Below are 20,502 nucleotides of genomic sequence, written 5' to 3' on the forward strand. Positions count from 1 at the left end.
ACAAAGGAAGATACTCACCAAATCAATCTGAAATAAGGACCAATTGTCATTTTTTGTGTTCAGTTTACCTCTGTCACAGAGTACAATATCAATTAATTAATTAATTAAAGATGTTTTGGTTTATATTAAATGCACATTGAATTGGGGTTTAGGCCTGATAGGCTTTCTGTAGCTAAGGGGGTTAGGTCCGGGTTTTATGAAGTACTCTTTGTCAGTTGACTTGAGAAAAAACCTTCTTGCAAATAAAATTGTATTGATTTATTGTAATTGCATAATGTCCTGTCAGAGGCATATTGATTTTGTGTAAATAATGACTGTTCAATGTCCATTGAGCTGAATGAAGCTGAAAAACAGAGGCAGCCATGATGTTACCTCACCAGAGTACCTCTCTCTACTGTGTGTTACTATAGCTGCCAGCACCACACTACCACTGGTCCCTCCCTGTTGCTATGGAAACTGCTCTCTCGTTCCCTCTCTCTCTTCCTCTTGCTCTCTTGTGGTGTGGTGTGGCCTTCCCTCTTTTCAACTCTCTTTCTCTGTTCTCTCTCTCCGTTCCTCTCGCTTTCTCTTTCCAGTCCTGCCTTTTTCTTTGTATTGACCTCTATCCTGCTCCCTCTGTCTATCTGTGAGTGTGCCCATGTGTAATGGTATAGGGGTAGAGGGGGATATTAGAGTGGGAGGAATGAGATGAGACCCACTCTCCACCATCCGATGACCACATCACCAACCAATCGGATCATCAATAGCCCCCAATAGATCCAACCAATAGTAGGGTAAAGCCAGAGTACGAGCGCCATGGAAACTGCAAGGGACGCTTTACAATAACAGCTCGCCCTAGTGGCACCAGATACCAGTACACCTCAGTCAGGCTGCTCAAAGCCATTGTGGAGTTATTCATCCATTGATCGTAACCTAAGGGCTGCCTCTTCATAGTTAAACCTCTCCCCATATCTCCTTCATCTGCACTGATCTGAAAAAATAGGAAAGGCGAATTCGATATGGTGTATGCATATACTAGGTATTGGCTTTCACCAGTGCAGTTACTTTATATTAGTAGAGGAAAGACAGGAGACAGGAAATAAATTATACGATTGAGATACAACATAATCCATGCCTTCAGGCAGCTGGGTGCAAAGGGTCCAATCCATGCAATAATTAACTCTGTCACAATCAGTTTGTTGAGAGCTGTCATTAGTATGGTTACGCAATACCCTCTCTGTAGTACTAGTTAGTGGACAAAGTCAGAGATGAAACGCCAATGCATGTTAGAATAACAATGTTCATTATTCATAGTAATTTGTATAGCGAGAAGCTGCCTTTTTATATGGAGCATGTCTTATTAAACAACTGATAGATAGGGACCATTTTAGGCCTATTACAGAAATTATTCATGAGAAAAAAATTAAAATGGATAAAATGGGATAATTTCTCTCTGAGTTGGAGTGAATTTGTCATAATAATGCCAGCCTGGGTAGACTGAAACATATTTCTGTTTCCGAAGGAAGATTCTATGTGAAAGTAAATGTATTTCTTATGTATTTGGAAAGTATTTGGGGTATAATACAGAGCCTATGACTAGTGAGTCTTGAATGAAAATAATTCTACCTGTGTGATATTATCATATTATTCCTGCATTGCATCTAGATTTGGAGTTCTGTATCATAGAATTAGGAATTAGAATACTAGAATGGACATGAACCTTCTTATGATGGCATAAGGTCAGCCATTTTGGTCAGGGAGTTGGTTAACCATTGTTTGCCAGTGCTGTTGTAAGATATTGTGTAAAATAATGAATTTGAAGAAAACTGTATTTATAATTATATGACAATATTTTAGGTTGACAATAATTATATTACACAATTTCTGATATCACATGCCTTACTTTTATTTTCCCGCCTAAGTAAAATCAGGATTTTGCCTCTACTGCCATTCATTCCAATTAGATTGGTTTGGATTTCTCCCTGGCTGCCATTTTCACCCCCTTCTGGAACTTTTAGGGTTTATGACATAACCCCTCTAGTAATTTAATAATATCTCTATGTTCTGTATGACCACCTCAAGGGGGCAGTATCAACCAATCCAGAGTGACTCACTCAGCTGTGAAGTTGGGGCCGAATAATACAAATACATTGGCCCAGGTGTGTCAACAATGTGGCCCAGGGATCAGTCAAAAGCAAAGCAGTGCATTCAATGCCTTTAAGCCAATTAATTACCAGGTATTTACTGAAAAGGTACGTGGTAGAATGGTAGTTATATTGCAATAACCTATGAGTTAGGCTACGTGGTTGTTTCTGTGTGATTCAATAGAACAAGAACCACTAAGCAGCTTTGGTACCAACAAGTTATTATTATTATTATTTTAATTTTTTATTAACCCATCCTCTTCGGAGGACTCATATCTTTTATTGTTTTTACAGCTTTTCTGATACATACACTTTTATAACAACAAGTTACCAATTTTGTTTAATTCTTATCAGACAGCATCTGATGCAACTCCACAGATAGAACCAGCCCCTCCCTGTAAGCACTAGGCTGCTAGATACATTTAGCGGAGAGGCGAAGTGGCAGATCCAGGATGTGGCTGTGACATGACTATGCCTAACAGGTCTAATATCTGTCAGGTCTCTTATCACTTCTTATTAGAGAATATCTCTCAACGTACACCTGAACAACAGAGATCAATTCAAATCTCTTATTCTTCTGCTAACCCAGCCGGGCGTATAATGCATAGGCCCATTTATGTTGCAGCAGCACAGCAAAATAATGTCCAATGCTGCTATGGATGCTGGTCCTTTTTTGTTACCCTTATTTACAGACGTGCAATACTGGTCCAGACGAATCTGTATCAGATGGAAAGTTATAATTAATACACTATAAACATTATTGAGAGGGCAGGGAAAAGATTGTGGAAACGCTGACGTAAGGTGATGGGCTTTTGATGGTGTCAACGCGTGCGCGCGGTGCATTGAATGCGACCGTGGATTGGTGGAATGGGGAGTGTGAAACCGATTAGGAAACTGCGCCTTGGGGGACTCGGAGGGTGGTGCCCTGAACGGCATCTTGGCTCAAGTGGCATTGGAATTAGCAAGGAGCCTGAGCGCGCTTACGAAGCCATTATGGCTCTCCACACACCAGTTTCGTAACCTAGAGAGGGAGGAGTCTTCCATTTCTCGAAGCCGGAGGAGCAGCATCCGAGACAGCGTAAAAACTGGAGCAGCGGTGCTCGAAGAAGACTGGAATACGAAATAATATCTTATTTTAAACATACAAACGAAATATACATGCATGCACATTTTACGAGATAAGCATGAAGGTATTTGATTTAAGATCAGGTAGCTGAGCTGTTTGCAACCTTTGTTTTGCATGTGCGGTAATATTCCAAGACATATGTGATACGTTGGGTGTGCTCAGCGCAATAACGGCGCTAGTAAGCTATTTCAAACGGTAAAATAAATCCAGATAGCTAGGAGATAGCCAACCATTTTATAGTTAGCCAGCTAGCTTGCGGGGGAGCAAGCTGCCTTCTCGGGCAGAGGCATCATCGGATGCATCGAACAAGAAGAGGTATCTGGTAACTTAGGCATTAACCGAAGATACAATCTCGGGGCATGCAAAGCGGTGTGTTTTGTGCAAACCGTTGAAAAATCTCCGCGCCCTCGGCTCTGGTCGTTGGATTAACCAGCCGGGAGAGAAGGAGAAGGTGGGGCCGAGGAGTGTCAAAAACGGTCTAGCTAAACCCAGCGCATGTAGTTTAGCGCTCTAGCTAGCTGGCTAACGTTACCTTCTCCATCGGTTTTCCATTTGGGAAATTAATTTTGGAACCAAGAATTATTCGACCATTGGAATTCTGAGAGCTTGCTGGGGTATTCCGTGGCAGTTCCCCCTCTCCATCAACGAGGATAAGTCAGAGCTGTACACTTGAGGCCGTTGGCTTCTCTACAAATAATACCGTGTGGGGCGAATTTCACGGGGGTAGCATCCCCGTTTGCTTTGGACCATGGCGGACGACGACGTGCTTTTCGAGGATGTCTACGAGCTGTGCGAGGTGATTGGGAAGTAAGTGTCAGCATATTTTTATGAACTGAACAATGATAATAAATGAAACCTCTTGTTTGCATTGAATGCATTGTATTGCGAGATGCCCTGCTCTATGTGTGTGTCTCTGCCTGTATTTTTTTCTGTATGGAAGCAATTGCCTTACAAATATTATTTGCCACCACCATCATGACAGCTGTTTTACTTGGCCTACTTGTAGGTGAGTTGGTCATACAAAACCTCACACTACCCATCTATTGACAGGCCTATGTAAAATCACTTACACACTAACGAGTTCAATAAGCATATGTTCAATAAATGGGAAACCAGTTAGGCCTACTGACTTGGTGAAGCCCCATAATGTGTGGTGAAGCCCCATAATGTATGGTGAAGCCCCCCGTTTAGTTCAAGAGCCAAGTGCATTGTTTTATCTGGGTAGGATATCTTAATTTACCATGGCAGGAGAGAATATAGCTTTCCAAATTGAAGTTAATTGGCTCACGCATATTCAAAACATTTCCCAATCTAGATCCAGAGATGAAGAGAAGGCACTACTTCATTCATGTTTTGTGCATCCATTCAGCTTTCTCAGATGGACACAAATGATTTTGATGAGGAGGTACTGGGCGGCAGGTAGCCTAGTGGTTAGAGTGCTGGGCCAGTAACTGAAAGGTCACTGGTTCGTTCGAATACCCGAGCCAACAAGGTGAAAAATCTGTCAATGTGCCCTTGAGCAAGGCACTTAACCCTAATTTGCTCCAGGGGTGCTGTACTACTATGGCTGGCCCTGTAAAACAAAGCATTTCACCACACCTATCCGGTGTATATGACAATATAACATCTTATTATTTTACTACAAATAGGCCTAGTGACACATTTGTGGTTTGGAACAGAGGCTCTATACGTTTCAAAAGCTGGGCCATTTCTAGTTTTAAGTTGAAATGTAAACGGGCTTGGCAACTACAACTAGGCCTATAACGATCTCCACAACTACTACAGTCAACACCATTACACTCTTCTCTCAGATTCAGATGTAGGGTTATTATAGTCATAATCATTGAGTATCATTGGCCATTTGGGACAAGACATTGGCTGCAGATCGTCATTACGATGATGTCACATACTACTTCTTGATCCTACTTTAAGAGATGGGGCAAATGCTCCTGGGGAGGATGAAACCTCTTCACCAGAATAGATTCACATTCAGTGTTTTGGGTATACTGCTGTGTTCTATGGCTGCACCTGTGTTCTGATATCATCACGCACTGGTACTCATTGTTCCTGCCCTGTCAATTGCAGACCAGTCTATTGATCCCCACCAACCAGAGGTGGCCAATCCTATTGTTGATGGGCTTTTAAGCATTGCACACGCAGTTAATGATCTTGTTTATCCCTGATCTATTTAGGCTGGATTTGTCTAACAAAGAGACTTAGGAGGCAACCTAATTTAACCCTAGATTGACAATTAGTCTAAAATCTAAAGTAGCAACTCTGGGTTTAGGCCAATTCAGTAAAAACCGGTTACGAGATTTCCAGAATAAGTGACCAAATGTTTAAAGCGCATTCTTCCCAGTTCCAACTCTGAGAGAATTGATAGGCCCAGCTGCAGTCCAGTTTTCTATCTGTTTCACACTATAAACATTGATTTATAGAGCACATAAATCCTAAGATGCATTCTTGCAGGAACAAGGTGGTTTTTGATTGAAGAGGGCCTCTTCTATTTGGTGCAGGCCATTGTTGTGGCTGATGATCACACCCCTTCATATGGAGACCAGGCAGGCAGGCAGCTGTAGTCTTGGAGCTGGCCTAGCTCCCCTCCCCCTCTACGCTCAGTCGAGATCTGTGGGTCCATTAGGGTCCAGGCTGAGACACATGCTGATTGCTCTTCAGCCCCTCAGGCTCTACTCTTTGTTTGGGGGCGCTCTCTGCTTCGGTTTACTCCTCACTCAGTGACTGATCTAGGATCTGGTCTACTTGACCCAGTCCTAGTGTTAGACGTTATGAGGTGGGTGACAATACTGGTCTCGGGACAGCTGTTAAATAAGTAGCCGCCCAGGGCATACCTTGGTGCAGCAACGCAGAGAGGGCCTCTAGTCAGCGGAGCGTACACCGTGACTATGTTAGCAGCATGATCAGAAAGGGCTTCATGGCCTCCTACCTTCCCTTTCCCAACATCATTTGTTCCTCCTTTCATCCTTCTTTTCTCACTCATAGTTGTCAGGGCACAAGGAGGTATTTTACCCAAACAGCTACGCTACCTTGTTTATTTCACTCTACATCACCAGGTTCGGTTTAGTGAAGCAAATCTTTTCTTATAAACTTGATCATATCCCAGCTTTGGGAAAGAGAGCCGAACAAAAAAGCACGATTCCAAAATCGATTCTCTCCACCGGCGATGTAGCCTAGTTTGACAGTTATGCGATTGTCAGACAAAAGCACTTTGAGTACCAGCCAGTGTCTTTTTAGGTAGAGAACTCTGCCAGCCTCTCCTGCTGAAAGCTGGGGATCATTTTCCTCAGCCCAGGGTGAAGGGAGGGGAGGCTGAGGAAGATCATTGGAGACAATGGAGGGTTAGGAATAGGATTGCCCCGAGGCTGGATATATAACTAATGTCAGCAAGGCGCTGCCGCACTCCAGGGCTGACCTCTTCCTGTAAACCACACTGCCTGTCAAGAAGAGCTAGGGAACCAACGAACAGAGGCTTAGAACTCCTCTCCTGCTATCCCTTGCTCCAATTGGTTCAGACGTTTTCGTTCCCTTGTTAGTTCATGGGGAGTGTTCGATGAACTGAAGATGTGCTGTGTTCGCCACTCAAGGGTCTGTATAGTCAGGGACGTTTAAAGCGGCGTTGACACGGCAACAAATGTTTGTCACCATGTGACGGCTGTGCTTAGTCGGATGCGATTTTTCAGCCTAACATTTTTTTTTTTACGCTTCTAGTGTTGCCTGTGCTTCCATGCATGGCTCTGAGAATCAACATTCCCATATGTAGTGTAATATAGTCTGGATGTGTTTACCAGATCTGCCTCCATACATGTAGCCTTAACAATAACTGCCAATGGAATGCTCACTTCACATGTGGCTTATAGCCCTCTGAGGATGTTTGTGATCTAAAACAGACATTTTTTTTTGACGAGAGACATTTGACTGACAATGTAGATCTGTGAATGATACTGTATTTTTTAAATAATAATAATAATTGAAATGGTGTGGTGACACTTACCGAAGTAGGTGTGACACTCCGCCGACAGCGTCTGGTATAGTGTAAATAGACATGTCAACCAGCGACATATGCAGGTGTTCGTGTTAGCTGATAAGGGAATTGTCTTGGGCTAGCACAGCACTCGCACAGCAACACACCTCCGCTGTAATTTGTCTAAGGTTGGCCGACAGTGTGGAGGTTTGGGGTTGGCAGAAGGCCTTTGGGATGACTGTGCCTTTGTTTCGCCTCACTTCCTGAGCTGGAGGAGTGTTTTAATCTCTCTGTTATTTCTACCTAATCTCTTTTAATAAACTGGGTGGTTTGAGCCCTGAATGCTGATTGGCTGACAGCTGTGGTATATCAGACCATATACCACGGGTATGACAAAACATTTATTTTTACTGCTTTAATTACGTTGGTAACCAGTTTATAATAGCAATAAGGCACCTCGGGGGTTTGTGATATATGGCCAATATACAACGGCTAAGGGCTGTGTCCAGGCATTCCGCGTTGCATCGTGCCTAAGAACAGCCCTTAGCCGTGGTATATTGGCCTTATACCACACCTCCTCGGGCCTTATTGCTTAATTATAGCGCTTGCTTCCAGATCTCGTTCAGTATCTCACAACATTTAATATAGGAAACACCCCGGTACAGTATGACTAAAGCATCTGCCAGAAAAAGGGATCCATTCTGAAGAATGAAGATGACCGTTCTCATCAGATACGCTCATCTTTTGTCTTGACTCACCAGTTGACCCTTGACATTTTCCCCTTGTAAACATGTACGTCAGACCAATTATCCCCCACCACCACCACCACACACTTCCATTGTAGTCTCCGCCTCTACACTTCTGTCTGTGATCCTCCTTGTGTAGGAGTCAAGGGAGGTGACTGGGTGGGTGACTGTGTGGGTGGGTAACTGGGTGGGTGACTGTGGGAGGTGACTGGGTGGGTGGGGAGGATTGCCAGTAGGGTCAAGCTCTGACGATAACCTGCTAGTTGACTATTACAGTATGTTCATTGTTCTCTGAGGTGTAGCTTACTGTACACCTAGCTGAATGGGGTGTTCAGTCTCACTATCTGGAACATTCTGAATCGACCAGAATGGAACCCTCCCCCCCTGGCTCTCTGTTGGAATCGAGTTCCTCCGGATCCATACACAGTTGGCTGACGGCCAGCTAGTGCCAGGCTCTCCTCTCCTTTCTCCTCCTTTAAGAAAGTTAAAAGGAGACGTGGACTCCCATTTTTGAGAGTATTGGTAGACATTATTTGAGTTACTCGGATACCCATTTGAGAGTATTGGTAGACATTATTTGAGTTACTCGGACCAATTGCTTAGCTATTTGTCTACTGCAGGACCATTGGGAGTAGGCCTACTGGTGCTTTTGGAAGCAAACCTTTGTAAAATATATAAAAATGAGATATCTTCCGATTTAGTTTGAATAATTTTGATAAAAACAAATGCATAAACAGATTGGACAAAGCACAGTAGTCTAGGCGTGACCCTCTAAATGAGCAGTGAACTAAGGCCCATTGCCTATTCAGCCATTATTCTGACAAAGGATGGCACAAGGCCTTACTCTTCACTGCATCCTTATCTGTCTGAGAGAAGTCAATCTCACGCAAACGGGTTATGCAATCCTACTTATTAGCCCATTGTGTGTGTTATATTTCAGTAAAACACAGTGACATGCTCATGCCGGGCATTTATGCTCCAGTTGAAGGGGATGGGCGAGGCGTGGGTAATTTGAGCCGTCTCTGCTCATAATGATTCTCTCTACATGGGAATAGTAATGCAGACGAGTGCAACTGGGATCACACGTGGCTCTCCATTCTGGCTCTGGGGTACTCATTAGGGCCAGGAAGGATTGGAATATTGTCAGAATGGCTAGGAACCGGTGGAGTGATCAGTACTCTGGCTCGCGTTGGCTCAGCTAATTACACATCAACTGCTAGCCTAACCTACGTTTTAATGCTTTGTATCGCATTGATCTCATTAAATTTAAGCAGGTTTTTTTTTTAAAGCAGTTTTTCTTAATTCATCCATAGCTCTACATACAATAAACACATTTGCTACACATAAAGCTAACTACCATTTGTGTGTGTGTGTGTGTGTGTGTGTGTGTGTCTTATAGCCTCTAATGGATTCTCTGAGCAACCGTAACACTCAGTTCATTCATTACTGATAGAACATAGGAAAGCGAAGCTATCCCTGAACAAACATAACAACAAACCCTTCACCGGCTTTCCTCTTCCTGTACTGTGCATGTGTCTTGGGCCCACTCATTCACAGACAGTTTAGCCTACACCCTCATCTACAGGTCTAGGAACTGTTCTCCACCTCAGCCATTATGATGAGATGAGTAATGTAACTGACTCTAGGCATGCTGTTAAGATTCTCCATCTGCCAACACCTACCGAGGCGCTTCTCAGAATTCTAGATTCCTTCTAACTTTCTCTTCTCTCGTTGTTTCTTGTCGTCACTATTTGTCAGGAAGTGTGTGGTCAGCTCCTAACAGAGAGTGGACTCTGGGGAGTTTGGCCTGGCTGATTTATTCTTACCAATGGGTTTGGGGACTGCTCTGAGAACAGCGGACTCGGAGGTGATATCGAATTTGGTCTCTGCTTATCTAAGGGCTCCTGGGCTTCCAGTGTCTGACTCTGTTTATTTCCCAAAAAGTGCCTCATTTCCTTCCTTCCTTCCTTCCTTCCTTCCTTCCTTCCCCTCTCTTTACCTCTCTATGTACTTTTGCCTGCTTTCTTCCTCTCTTTCCTTTGATTCTCCTCCTCTCTCCTTACCTCCCTACATACGTTTTCCTCTCTTATGTAACACAATCTGATCTGATTCTGAAAGGGATGTTGTAGGTAAAAGAAACACGATGGTTGGGTGCATTTAATTGGTAGTTCAGCTCTCAGACTACCGTACTTGAGTCTGGGAGAGAAGTGGATATCTCTGCTCTGAGACTGGCTGAATGTCCTGGAGGTATTTCGGCCTGTGAATTTCAGACGCACTCCTGTGCAGCAGGATGAATACTAATTGCCCACCATGAATATTCAAAAGGTTGTTCTCTTCAAGTAACCAGTAAATTAAACCAAGCAGATATTTAGGGCCTTGTGTGTTCTTCCACTTTCCTACCTCAAGACACTTGGCATTTTAGAAGGTGTTTGGCGCAATTAGTGTCTACACAGTTTGGGCATCGGGGACTAGTTAAATGAACTCCGCCTCGTTGTTTTTAACACCATTGTTGGACTGTAATCGGACTCTGACACAAAAAGAGTAAGTATGAGTCACATTCTCAGCCTACTTCAATGGAAGGCAACGTTCCCTTACTCCTCACTACTAGGGATGTGAGAAGTTGACAATTTTGCTTAACGTTTAAACTGCCATTTAAACAGTCATTTTTGAAATCGGTTTTCCGTTAAAACTATAAGAAAAAAATCATACAAATTTCACGTCATTTCACAATGCAGAATAATGGTCCCATTATGACCGCTAGGACCGGGCAATGACGTTAAATCTACCGCAGTCACCGTTGAAAGCGCCTTGGCTACGGCATGTCTGTCTGTAAAGGTACTCTACAGCTTTTTAAATACCGACACAAAACCTTCTCTGGAGATGGTTTAGAAGCGCCACTGAACGGGAGTTTTACTTGTCTGTAAAGGAATGGTGCTTCTGAAGGGGAACTAAAGTCCATCAGTAGGCCACCAGAACTGTCAATCAAATAATCTGGAGCTGCCAGCCTACCTGCTGCCTGCGAACAGATCACTCCTAAATAAAGTACTTTAAAGTTTGTTAAATACCGTGACTTACCAAGACATTTAGTAGAAAGAAAACAAGACTGATTAGTTGCCGTACTTCTGAGAACACAAACACTCGCATCTTTCATAGCGAGCTAGCGAGGGAGGGGAGGGGCAAATTCTAGGGTAATACTAACACTGCAGGGGTGTGCTGAACGTGGGAGGAGGCCCATGTTGTGAGCACAGCTGTGCCTATGTCATCAAAGAGTGCATACTGACTCTTCCCCTCCCTCTCTCTCCTTCCTTGCACTCCTTCCCCCGTGGAATGACACTCCTGCGTGTGATCGCTTGCCTTGGCACGTTCCAGGGGTGGGGGGTTTGGCGGGGTCAGTTCCATTTGAACTCACTCAGTCTACATTCGGCAACTAGGGGGATGAATTGCAATTCGATTCACAAATTCAAATTGGGCAGCTAGTCTATCATCTTCTGTGAGGATATTTGAATTCTTGAGCTGATTTGAGATGAAATTGACCTCCAACCTCGTTGAGTTCCCCTGGCCTTTGGCTCGTCACAGTGTCATGGATATTATGGTAGTTTTATTGACGGTTAGGCTGGGCAATACTAGTCCAGTCCAATTCTACACCCATCCCCTTACCTCCATTCCCTACCACTTCAGTGTTTTGATTGTATTATTTCAAAAAACAATTTTTTAGGGTAGATCAGCTTTAATATTGCAGATAGATTGTAACTTCCATCAATGTAATTGTCTGCATCACTTCCAATCCCCCATGTTTTTTTTTCTCTCGCAAATATATATATATATCCTTTAAAAAAATATATTTCCCTTAATTACTTTCCAACCCCACCACCACTACAGTGTTTGCAGACCTAGGTGTTAACAATATGGTAGAATAAAATCATAATCCATATGAAGGCTAGGTGTAGCCCACACCTGATTACTTACACCTCCTCTGTCCCTTCAATCTGGCGTACACCGTAGGAGGAGCTAGGGTGGAAGGGAACCAGTGTTACACCGTAGGAGGAGCTAGGGTGGAAGGGAACCAGTGTTACACCGTAGGAGGAGCTAGGGTGGAAGGGAACCAGTGTTACACCGTAGGAGGAGCTAGGGTGGAAGGGAACCAGTGTTACACCGTAGGAGGAGCTAGGGTGGAAGGGAACCAGTGTTACACCGTAGGAGGAGCTAGGGTGGAAGGGAACCAGTGTTACACCGTAGGAGGAGCTAGGGTGGAAGGGAACCAGTGTTACACCGTAGGAGGAGCTAGGGTGGAAGGGAACCAGTGTTACACCGTAGGAGGAGCTAGGGTGGAAGGGAACCAGCAGTTGTTTTTCAGCTTGTGCCTCTTTCCTTCCTTTGTCTTAATGAGATAAACGGCTGTCAGCCAGGGCGGTGGGGCTCAACCCCACCGGAGAGGGGGAGGGGGGGGATTTGAGGGAGTCTTGCACTGTTTTCACAGATTGAGTCATGTCTGGGGGATATTTTCTTTAGCATATGGGTCAGTCTTCCCCCTCCCTCCCACCAGAGGCAGAGAGCTGGGTTAATCATTATAGTAGGAGAGGCCCACACATGGTGGCTGTAACCCCCTACCTATTGGTTAGTATTTATAGGTTTTCAGGTTGTAGGCCTATTTTATAGGAAACTTTTATGATTTAGCCTTAACTCTGTTTTGATGGAGTTGGAATCCCTGCCACTGAGTTTTATGCATTGCTGTTTAGTGATGGCTCTTATTTCCATGTGTGTGTGCTGTCAGATGCCTTTCAGTCACGCGTCTTTGTCAGCATCAGTGTCACTGCCACAGCCTTTAAGATTATACTGAGCGGGACAGCTGAGCACAGTGTGCAATGGGGACTTGCGTGCGAGGGTGTGTGTGTGTGTATGTAAATGTGTGCGTTTGTTCTGGGTTTATTTCCTCTACTACTGTTTTTCCTCTGTGTGTGTGTGTGTGTGTGTGTGTGTGTGTGTGCGCCCCACAGTCCCTTTGGGATTTCCAACCTTGCCCAATGCCCAGTACACTTCCCTGCCGTACCGTATCCTCAACCCAAACCCAACACCCTGGTCCAAGGCCCCTGTCAGCAATGTTATTTCTCCCTGCCTCGAGGTCTCTGGAATGGGGCTTTTATTTTAGTCTTCCCAGCTGTGCTCACCACTGCTCTGTAATTCCCCAGGCGGAGGAGAGGAGGCTAGGCTACGTCGCTAGCTGCTACAGCTCCAGCATTATGCTCCCTCAAATAGGCTCCATCATATTCAGGGCTGTTCCCACTGCTACCACCTGCTGTTCATGGCTGTTGGGTTCTTGTTACTGCAATGTGATTACTGAAGGCCTACAGGGAAGAACGGAGAGAATGTAAAGGTGCCAGATATATCCAAGGATGAATTCCAAATCGACCCCTTCCCCCTATTCCTAAGGCACTGGTGTAGATCTGGAATTGCTGTGTGTGTGTGTGTGTGTGTGTGTGTGAAACGTGACTTACCCACTGTGTTTTCTGTCTTCCAGGGGTCCCTTCAGTGTGGTGAGGCGCTGTATCAACAGGGACACAGGGCAGCAGTTTGCGGTGAAGATCGTAGACGTGGCCAGTTTCACCTCCAGCCCTGGCCTCAGCACAGAGGGTAAGGAAGAGTCACACTCGCGCACTGTGTGTGTGTCTGGGTAAAGCGCACTGTGTGTGTGTCTGGGTAAAGCGCACTGTGTGTGTGTCTGGGTAAAGCGCACTGTGTGTGTGTCTGGGTAAAGCGCACTGTGTGTGTGTCTGGGTAAAGCGCACTGTGTGTGTGTCTGGGTAAAGCGCACTGTGTGTGTGTGTCTGGGTAAAGCGCACTGTGTGTGTGTGTGTCTGGGTAAAGCGCACTGTGTGTGTGTGTGTCTGGGTAAAGCGCACTGTGTGTGTGTGTGTGTCTGGGTAAAGCGCACTGTGTGTGTGTCTGGGTAAAGCGCACTGTGTGTGTGTCTGGGTAAAGCGCTGATGCATACTAACTTTCCATGCAGTTTCGTGCCGTTTCATGCTGTTCTGTGTGTGTGTGTGTGTGTGTCACACTGTGATGGCAGTGCCCTGGGTTTTGGCGTTCATGGTGTGCCATCTGTGAAGCTCCGGTCAGAGCTGGGCCCAAGAGCCAAGGACAGGAACATAAGGAAATGGAAAGAGAGAATTGTTTGTGTGTGTGAAAATATTGATAGCGATAGAGGGAGAGGGTCTGGAAGAACCTAGTAAACTGATAGAGGGAGAGGGTCTGGGTCTGGAAGAACCTAGTAAACTGATAGAGGGAGAGGGTCTGGGTCTGGAAGAACCTAGTAAACTGATAGAGGGAGAGGGTCTGGGTCTGGAAGAACCTAGTAAAATGATAGAGGGAGAGGGTCTGGGTCTGGAAGAACCTAGTAAACTGATAGAGGGAGAGAGTCTGGGTCTGGAAGAACCTAGTAAACTGATAGAGGGAGAGGGTCTGGAAGAACCTAGTAAACTGATAGAGGGAGAGGGTCTGGGTCTGGAAGAACCTAGTAAAATGATAGAGGGAGAGGGTCTGGGTCTGGAAGAACCTAGTAAACTGATAGAGGGAGAGGGTCTGGGTCTGGAAGAACCTAGTAAACTGATAGAGGGAGAGGGTCTGGAAGAACCTAGTAAACTGATAGAGGGAGAGGGTCTGGGTCTGGAAGAACCTAGTAAAATGATAGAGGGAGAGGGTCTGGGTCTGGAAGAACCTAGTAAACTGATAGAGGGAGAGGGTCTGGGTCTGGAAGAACCTAGTAAACTGATAGAGGGAGAGGGTCTGGGTCTGGAAGAACCTAGTAAACTGATAGAGGGAGAGGGTCTGGGTCTGGAAGAACCTAGTAAACTGATAGAGGGAGAGGGTCTGGAAGAACCTAGTAAACTGATAGAGGGAGAGGGTCTGGAAGAACCTAGTAAACTGATAGAGGGAGAGGGTCTGGGTCTGGAAGAACCTAGTAAACTGATAGAGGGAGAGGGTCTGGGTCTGGAAGAACCTAGTAAACTGATAGAGGGAGAGAGTCTGGGTCTGGAAGAACCTAGTAAACTGATAGAGGGAGAGGGTCTGGGTCTGGAAGAACCTAGTAAACTGATAGAGGGAGAGGGTCTGGGTCTGGAAGAACCTAGTAAACTGATAGAGGGAGAGGGTCTGGAAGAACCTAGTAAACTGATAGAGGGAGAGGGTCTGGGTCTGGAAGAACCTAGTAAACTGATAGAGGGAGAGGGTCTGGGTCTGGAAGAACCTAGTAAACTGATAGAGGGAGAGGGTCTGGGTCTGGAAGAACCTAGTAAAATGATAGAGGGAGAGGGTCTGGGTCTGGAAGAACCTAGTAAACTGATAGAGGGAGAGAGTCTGGGTCTGGAAGAACCTAGTAAACTGATAGAGGGAGAGGGTCTGGAAGAACCTAGTAAACTGATAGAGGGAGAGGGTCTGGGTCTGGAAGAACCTAGTAAAATGATAGAGGGAGAGGGTCTGGGTCTGGAAGAACCTAGTAAACTGATAGAGGGAGAGGGTCTGGGTCTGGAAGAACCTAGTAAACTGATAGAGGGAGAGGGTCTGGGTCTGGAAGAACCTAGTAAACTGATAGAGGGAGAGGGTCTGGAAGAACCTAGTAAACTGATAGAGGGAGAGGGTCTGGGTCTGGAAGAACCTAGTAAACTGATAGAGGGAGAGGGTCTGGGTCTGGAAGAACCTAGTAAAATGATAGAGGGAGAGAGTCTGGGTCTGGAAGAACCTAGTAAACTGATAGAGGGAGAGGGTCTGGGTCTGGAAGAACCTAGTAAACTGATAGAGGGAGAGGGTCTGGGTCTGGAAGAACCTAGTAAACTGATAGAGGGAGAGGGTCTGGAAGAACCTAGTAAACTGATAGAGGGAGAGGGTCTGGGTCTGGAAGAACCTAGTAAACTGATAGAGGGAGAGGTGGGTCTGGAAGAACCTAGTAAACTGATAGAGGGAGAGGGTCTGGGTCTGGAAGAACCTAGTAAAACTGATAGAGGGAGAGGGTCTGGGTCTGGAAGAACCTAGTAAAATGATAGAGGGAGAGGGTCTGGGTCTGGAAGAACCTAGTAAACTGATAGAGGGAGAGGGTCTGGGTCTGGAAGAACCTAGTAAACTGATAGAGGGAGAGGGTCTGGGTCTGGAAGAACCTAGTAAACTGATAGAGGGAGAGGGTCTGGGTCTGGAAGAACCTAGTAAACTGATAGAGGGAGAGGTGGGTCTGGAAGAACCTAGTAAACTGATAGAGGGAGAGGGTCTGGGTCTGGAAGAACCTAGTAAACTGATAGAGGGAGAGGGTCTGGGTCTGGAAGAACCTAGTAAACTGATAGAGGGAGAGGGTCTGGGTCTGGAAGAACCTAGTAAACTGATAGAGGGAGAGAGTCTGGGTCTGGAAGAACCTAGTAAACTGATAGAGGGAGAGGGTCTGGGTCTGGAAGAACCTAGTAAACTGATAGAGGGAGAGGGTCTGGGTCTGGAAGAACCTAGTAAACTGATAGAGGGAGAGGGTCTGGGTCTGGAAGAACCTAGTAAACTGATAGAGGGAGAGGGTCTGGGTCTGGAAGAACCTAGTAAAACTGATAGAGGGAGAGGGTCTGGGTCTGGAAGAACCTAGTAAACTGATAGAGGGAGAGGGTCTGGGTCTGGAAGAACCTAGTAAACTGATAGAGGGAGAGGGTCTGGGTCTGGAAGAACCTAGTAAACTGATAGAGGGAGAGGGTCTGGGTCTGGAAGAACCTAGTAAACTGATAGAGGGAGAGGGTCTGGAGTCTGATGAGGGGAGCCTAGTAAACTGATAGAGGGAGAGGGTCTGGGTCTGGAAGAACCTAGTAAACTGATAGAGGGAGAGGGTCTGGGTCTGGAAGAACCTAGTAAACTGATAGAGGGAGAGAGTCTGGGTCTGGAAGAACCTAGTAAACTGATAGAGGGAGAGGGTCTGGAAGAACCTAGTAAACTGATAGAGGGAGAGGGTCTGGGTCTGGAAGAACCTAGTAAAATGATAGAGGGAGAGGGTCTGGGTCTGGAAGAACCTAGTAAACTGATAGAGGGAGAGAGTCTGGGTCTGGAAGAACCTAGTAAACTGATAGAGGGAGAGGGTCTGGAAGAACCTAGTAAACTGATAGAGGGAGAGGGTCTGGGTCTGGAAGAACCTAGTAAAATGATAGAGGGAGAGGGTCTGGGTCTGGAAGAACCTAGTAAACTGATAGAGGGAGAGAGTCTGGGTCTGGAAGAACCTAGTAAACTGATAGAGGGAGAGGGTCTGGAAGAACCTAGTAAACTGATAGAGGGAGAGGGTCTGGGTCTGGAAGAACCTAGTAAAATGATAGAGGGAGAGGGTCTGGGTCTGGAAGAACCTAGTAAACTGATAGAGGGAGAGGGTCTGGGTCTGGAAGAACCTAGTAAACTGATAGAGGGAGAGGGTCTGGAAGAACCTAGTAAACTGATAGAGGGAGAGGGTCTGGGTCTGGAAGAACCTAGTAAACTGATAGAGGGAGAGGGTCTGGAAGAACCTAGTAAACTGATAGAGGGAGAGGGTCTGGGTCTGGAAGAACCTAGTAAACTGATAGAGGGAGAGGGTCTGGGTCTGGAAGAACCTAGTAAACTGATAGAGGGAGAGAGTCTGGGTCTGGAAGAACCTAGTAAACTGATAGAGGGAGAGAATATGTGCTAATCAGGGAGGGGGAGAAAGGTAGAGAGGAAGCGGTAGAGCAACACAGAGTAGGAAGCGGTAGAGCAACACAGAGAAGACTAGAGGGAGAGGCCCTCCACTATGTTTGAATGCTGAGAGGTTCATTTCTAGCTCAAGAGTTGTGCTGAATGGAACTCGTAAATGTCACTTTCATTTAAAACCCCACAGCGCTGGCAGAAAAGACAGTTGGACCCCCGATGAAACTAACCTCTCCCTCCCCTCCCGCTGTAGTTTTACAGAAACTCACAGAAAGCAGTCGTGTTAATTGTGTGCGGTGACATTTTGAGTTAGCAATCAGACTGTGGGCTTCATTGAACATGAATGAGCGCATATAGAGAGCACATCTATGCTGCTGCGCTGACCACTAAGTCCATACTGTTAGACTATACCCTCCTCAGTTACTACCTTGTATCATGATGTGTTCTGTTTTTCTCTCTCTCGGTCTCCTACTCTTCTTCTGTGTATGAGAGGGGGAGGGAGATGGAGGAATGAGAGAGAGAGACTCAACACAGAGATAGTGAGAGAATCAGGACGGAGTCTCTGGGACTTGCGTCATGAGCTAGGCCCGTCACAACACAGCACACACACACACACACACACACACGTTTGTGGTCTCTGCAGACTAGTCGACTGGAGGGGAGTGTGTAAATGAGGTCTCTATAGGGTGAAGTGAACTGCAGAACAGAAGAGAACAACAGTGCATTGTGTCTGACTGGGTCCAACTCCAGACCAATCCTCTAGTACCACATGAGCTCCCACAGCTTCACTTTTTCAACTATTTCCACCCCCTTCGGTGTGTGTGTGTGTGTGTGTAATGTGTGCTTCTTCTGCTGCTTAGTCTTTGCTGCTTCCTGTGTGTGTGTGTGTGTGTGTGTGTGTGTGTGTGTGTGCTTCCCGCGCTGCAGTCAAGCCTCCCTGGCTGCACACGTGCACCCCTCCATGTTAATCTCCTTTGATGTTTATGTGGTTCGAGTAGAGAGGGAATGAAAACACGAACAAGTGCCGGAGGTATTTCCTCTTCTCTTAACCTCCCTCCTGCGCTCCGACTGGAGTTTGCCAACTGGGTCACTGCGGAGGAGAGGTCAGGGAAAACAGGGGGATGAGGGGATACACCTAGAAGGAGGAAAGAGGACAAACGGATGCATCTCAATGCTGGAAAATGGGTTCCATCTCTTATCTCTCCTGTTTCCTCCACAGATCTGAAGAGAGAGGCCAGTATCTGTCACATGCTGAAGCACCCTCACATCGTAGAGCTACTAGAAACCTACAGCTCAGATGGCATGCTCTACATGGTCTTTGAGTTGTAAGTTGGTTGTGTTTTGGCCATTTTGTTTCTTGAATGGTCACCTATTGACTTTCTATTCTAGAATGGACTAAATTGTATAATTTCTGTTCTAGAATTGACTTGATATTTTGGAGTGGGCCCTCCCTATTCACTTTCTGTACTAACGGTGTAATCCAAATTCAATAAAGTTCTATCTTATGTGATTTCTACCTCTCTGACATAGTATGGATACAGCTGACCTGTGTTTTGAGACTGTGAAGCGGGCGGATGCTGGTTTTGTCTACAGTGAAGCCGTAGCCAGGTAAAAACTTGACTCTTACGTTCCCATATTTCCTCTCTGCTGCTCCAGTATGGACGGAGCTGACTTGTTTTGAAATTGTGAAGCGGGCTGATGTGGGCTTTGTCTACAGTGAAGCCGTAGCCAGTTAAACACACGTCACATTGACATTTTCACGGAAGGCCTCATTTGGAGTAAGTGGCCTTGTATTCAGTGGTAGGATGATGAGAACCTTGGGGACTCTACATGCCTGTGATTAGAACTGCTTTTAGAAGGAGCTCTCTAAGAAGTAGCGGCGTTGCTAATTCCCTCACTCACTCTTCATTCTCTCTCTCCCCCTCACTCTTCATTCTCTCTCTCCCCCTCACTCTTCATTCTCTCTCTCCCCCTCCCTCTTCATTCTCTCTCCCCCTCCCTCTTCATTCTCTCTCTCCCTCTCCCTCTTCGTTCTCTCTCCCCCTCCCTCTTCATCTCCCTCTTCATTCTCTCTCTCCCTCTTCATTCTCTCTCTCCCTCTTCATTCTCTCTCTCCCTCTTCATTCTCTCTCTCCCTCTTCATTCTCTCCCTCCCTCTTCATTCTCTCCCTCCCTCTTCATTCTCTCCCTCCCTCTTCATTCTCTCTCCCCCTCCCTCTTCATTCTCTCTCCCTCCCTCTTCATTCATTCTCTCTCCCCCTCCCTCTTCATTCATTCTCTCTCCCCCTCCCTCTTCATTCATTCTCTCTCTCTCTCCCTCCCTCTTCATTCATTCTCTCTCCCCTCCCTCTTCATTCTCTCTCTCCCTCCCTCTTCGTTCTCTTTCTCCCCCTCCCTCTTCGTTCTCTCTCTCCCCCTCCCTCTTCGTTCTCTCTCTCTCCCCCTCCCTCTTCGTTCTCTCTCTCTCCCCCTCCCTCTTCGTTCTCTCTCTCTCCCCCTCCCTCTTCGCTTTCTCTCTCCCCCTCCCTCTTCGTTCTCTCTCTCCCCCCTCCCTCTTCGTTCTCTCTCCCCCCTCCCTCTTCGTTCTCTCTCTCCCCCTCCCTCTTCGTTCTCTCTCTCCCCCTCCCTCTTCGTTCTCTCTCTCCCCCCTCCCTCTTCGTTCTCTCTCTCCCCCCTCCCTCTTCGTTCTCTCTCTCCCCCCTCCCTCTTCGTTCTCTCTCTCCCCCTCCCTCTTCGTTCTCTCTCTCCCCCTCCCTATTCGTTCTCTCTCTCCCCCCTCCCTCTTCGTTCTCTCTCCCCCCCTCCCTCTTCGTTCTCTCTCCCCCCTCCCTCTTCGTTCTCTCTCCCCCTCCCTCTTCGTTCTCTCTC

General features: G+C 46.2%; 1 protein-coding gene across 12 annotated transcripts in view; it reads left to right on the forward strand.

The window, feature by feature from the left end:
• The first annotated feature begins 3,102 nt into the window (after window positions 1–3,102).
• LOC121547846 (peripheral plasma membrane protein CASK-like) overlaps window positions 3,103–20,502 on the forward strand; it is a 33,523-nt gene continuing 16,123 nt past the window's right edge. For 3 of the 12 annotated variants that reach the window (XM_045222441.1, XM_045222447.1, XM_045222443.1), the window contains exons 1-4: window positions 3,108–4,056; window positions 13,490–13,602; window positions 18,854–18,959; window positions 19,165–19,242. In XM_045222441.1, coding sequence (XP_045078376.1) covers window positions 3,998–4,056; window positions 13,490–13,602; window positions 18,854–18,959; window positions 19,165–19,242 — 356 coding nt within the window. In that variant the 5' untranslated portion in view covers window positions 3,108–3,997. Of the gene's footprint in view, window positions 4,057–13,489; window positions 13,603–18,853; window positions 18,960–19,158; window positions 19,243–20,502 lie in introns of all 12 variants that reach the window. The other 9 variants (XM_045222445.1, XM_045222438.1, XM_045222444.1 and 6 more) reach the window with 8 other exon arrangements.

Source organism: Coregonus clupeaformis, chromosome 9 (genome assembly GCF_020615455.1).
Source record: "Coregonus clupeaformis isolate EN_2021a chromosome 9, ASM2061545v1, whole genome shotgun sequence".
Taxonomy (NCBI): domain Eukaryota; kingdom Metazoa; phylum Chordata; class Actinopteri; order Salmoniformes; family Salmonidae; genus Coregonus; species Coregonus clupeaformis.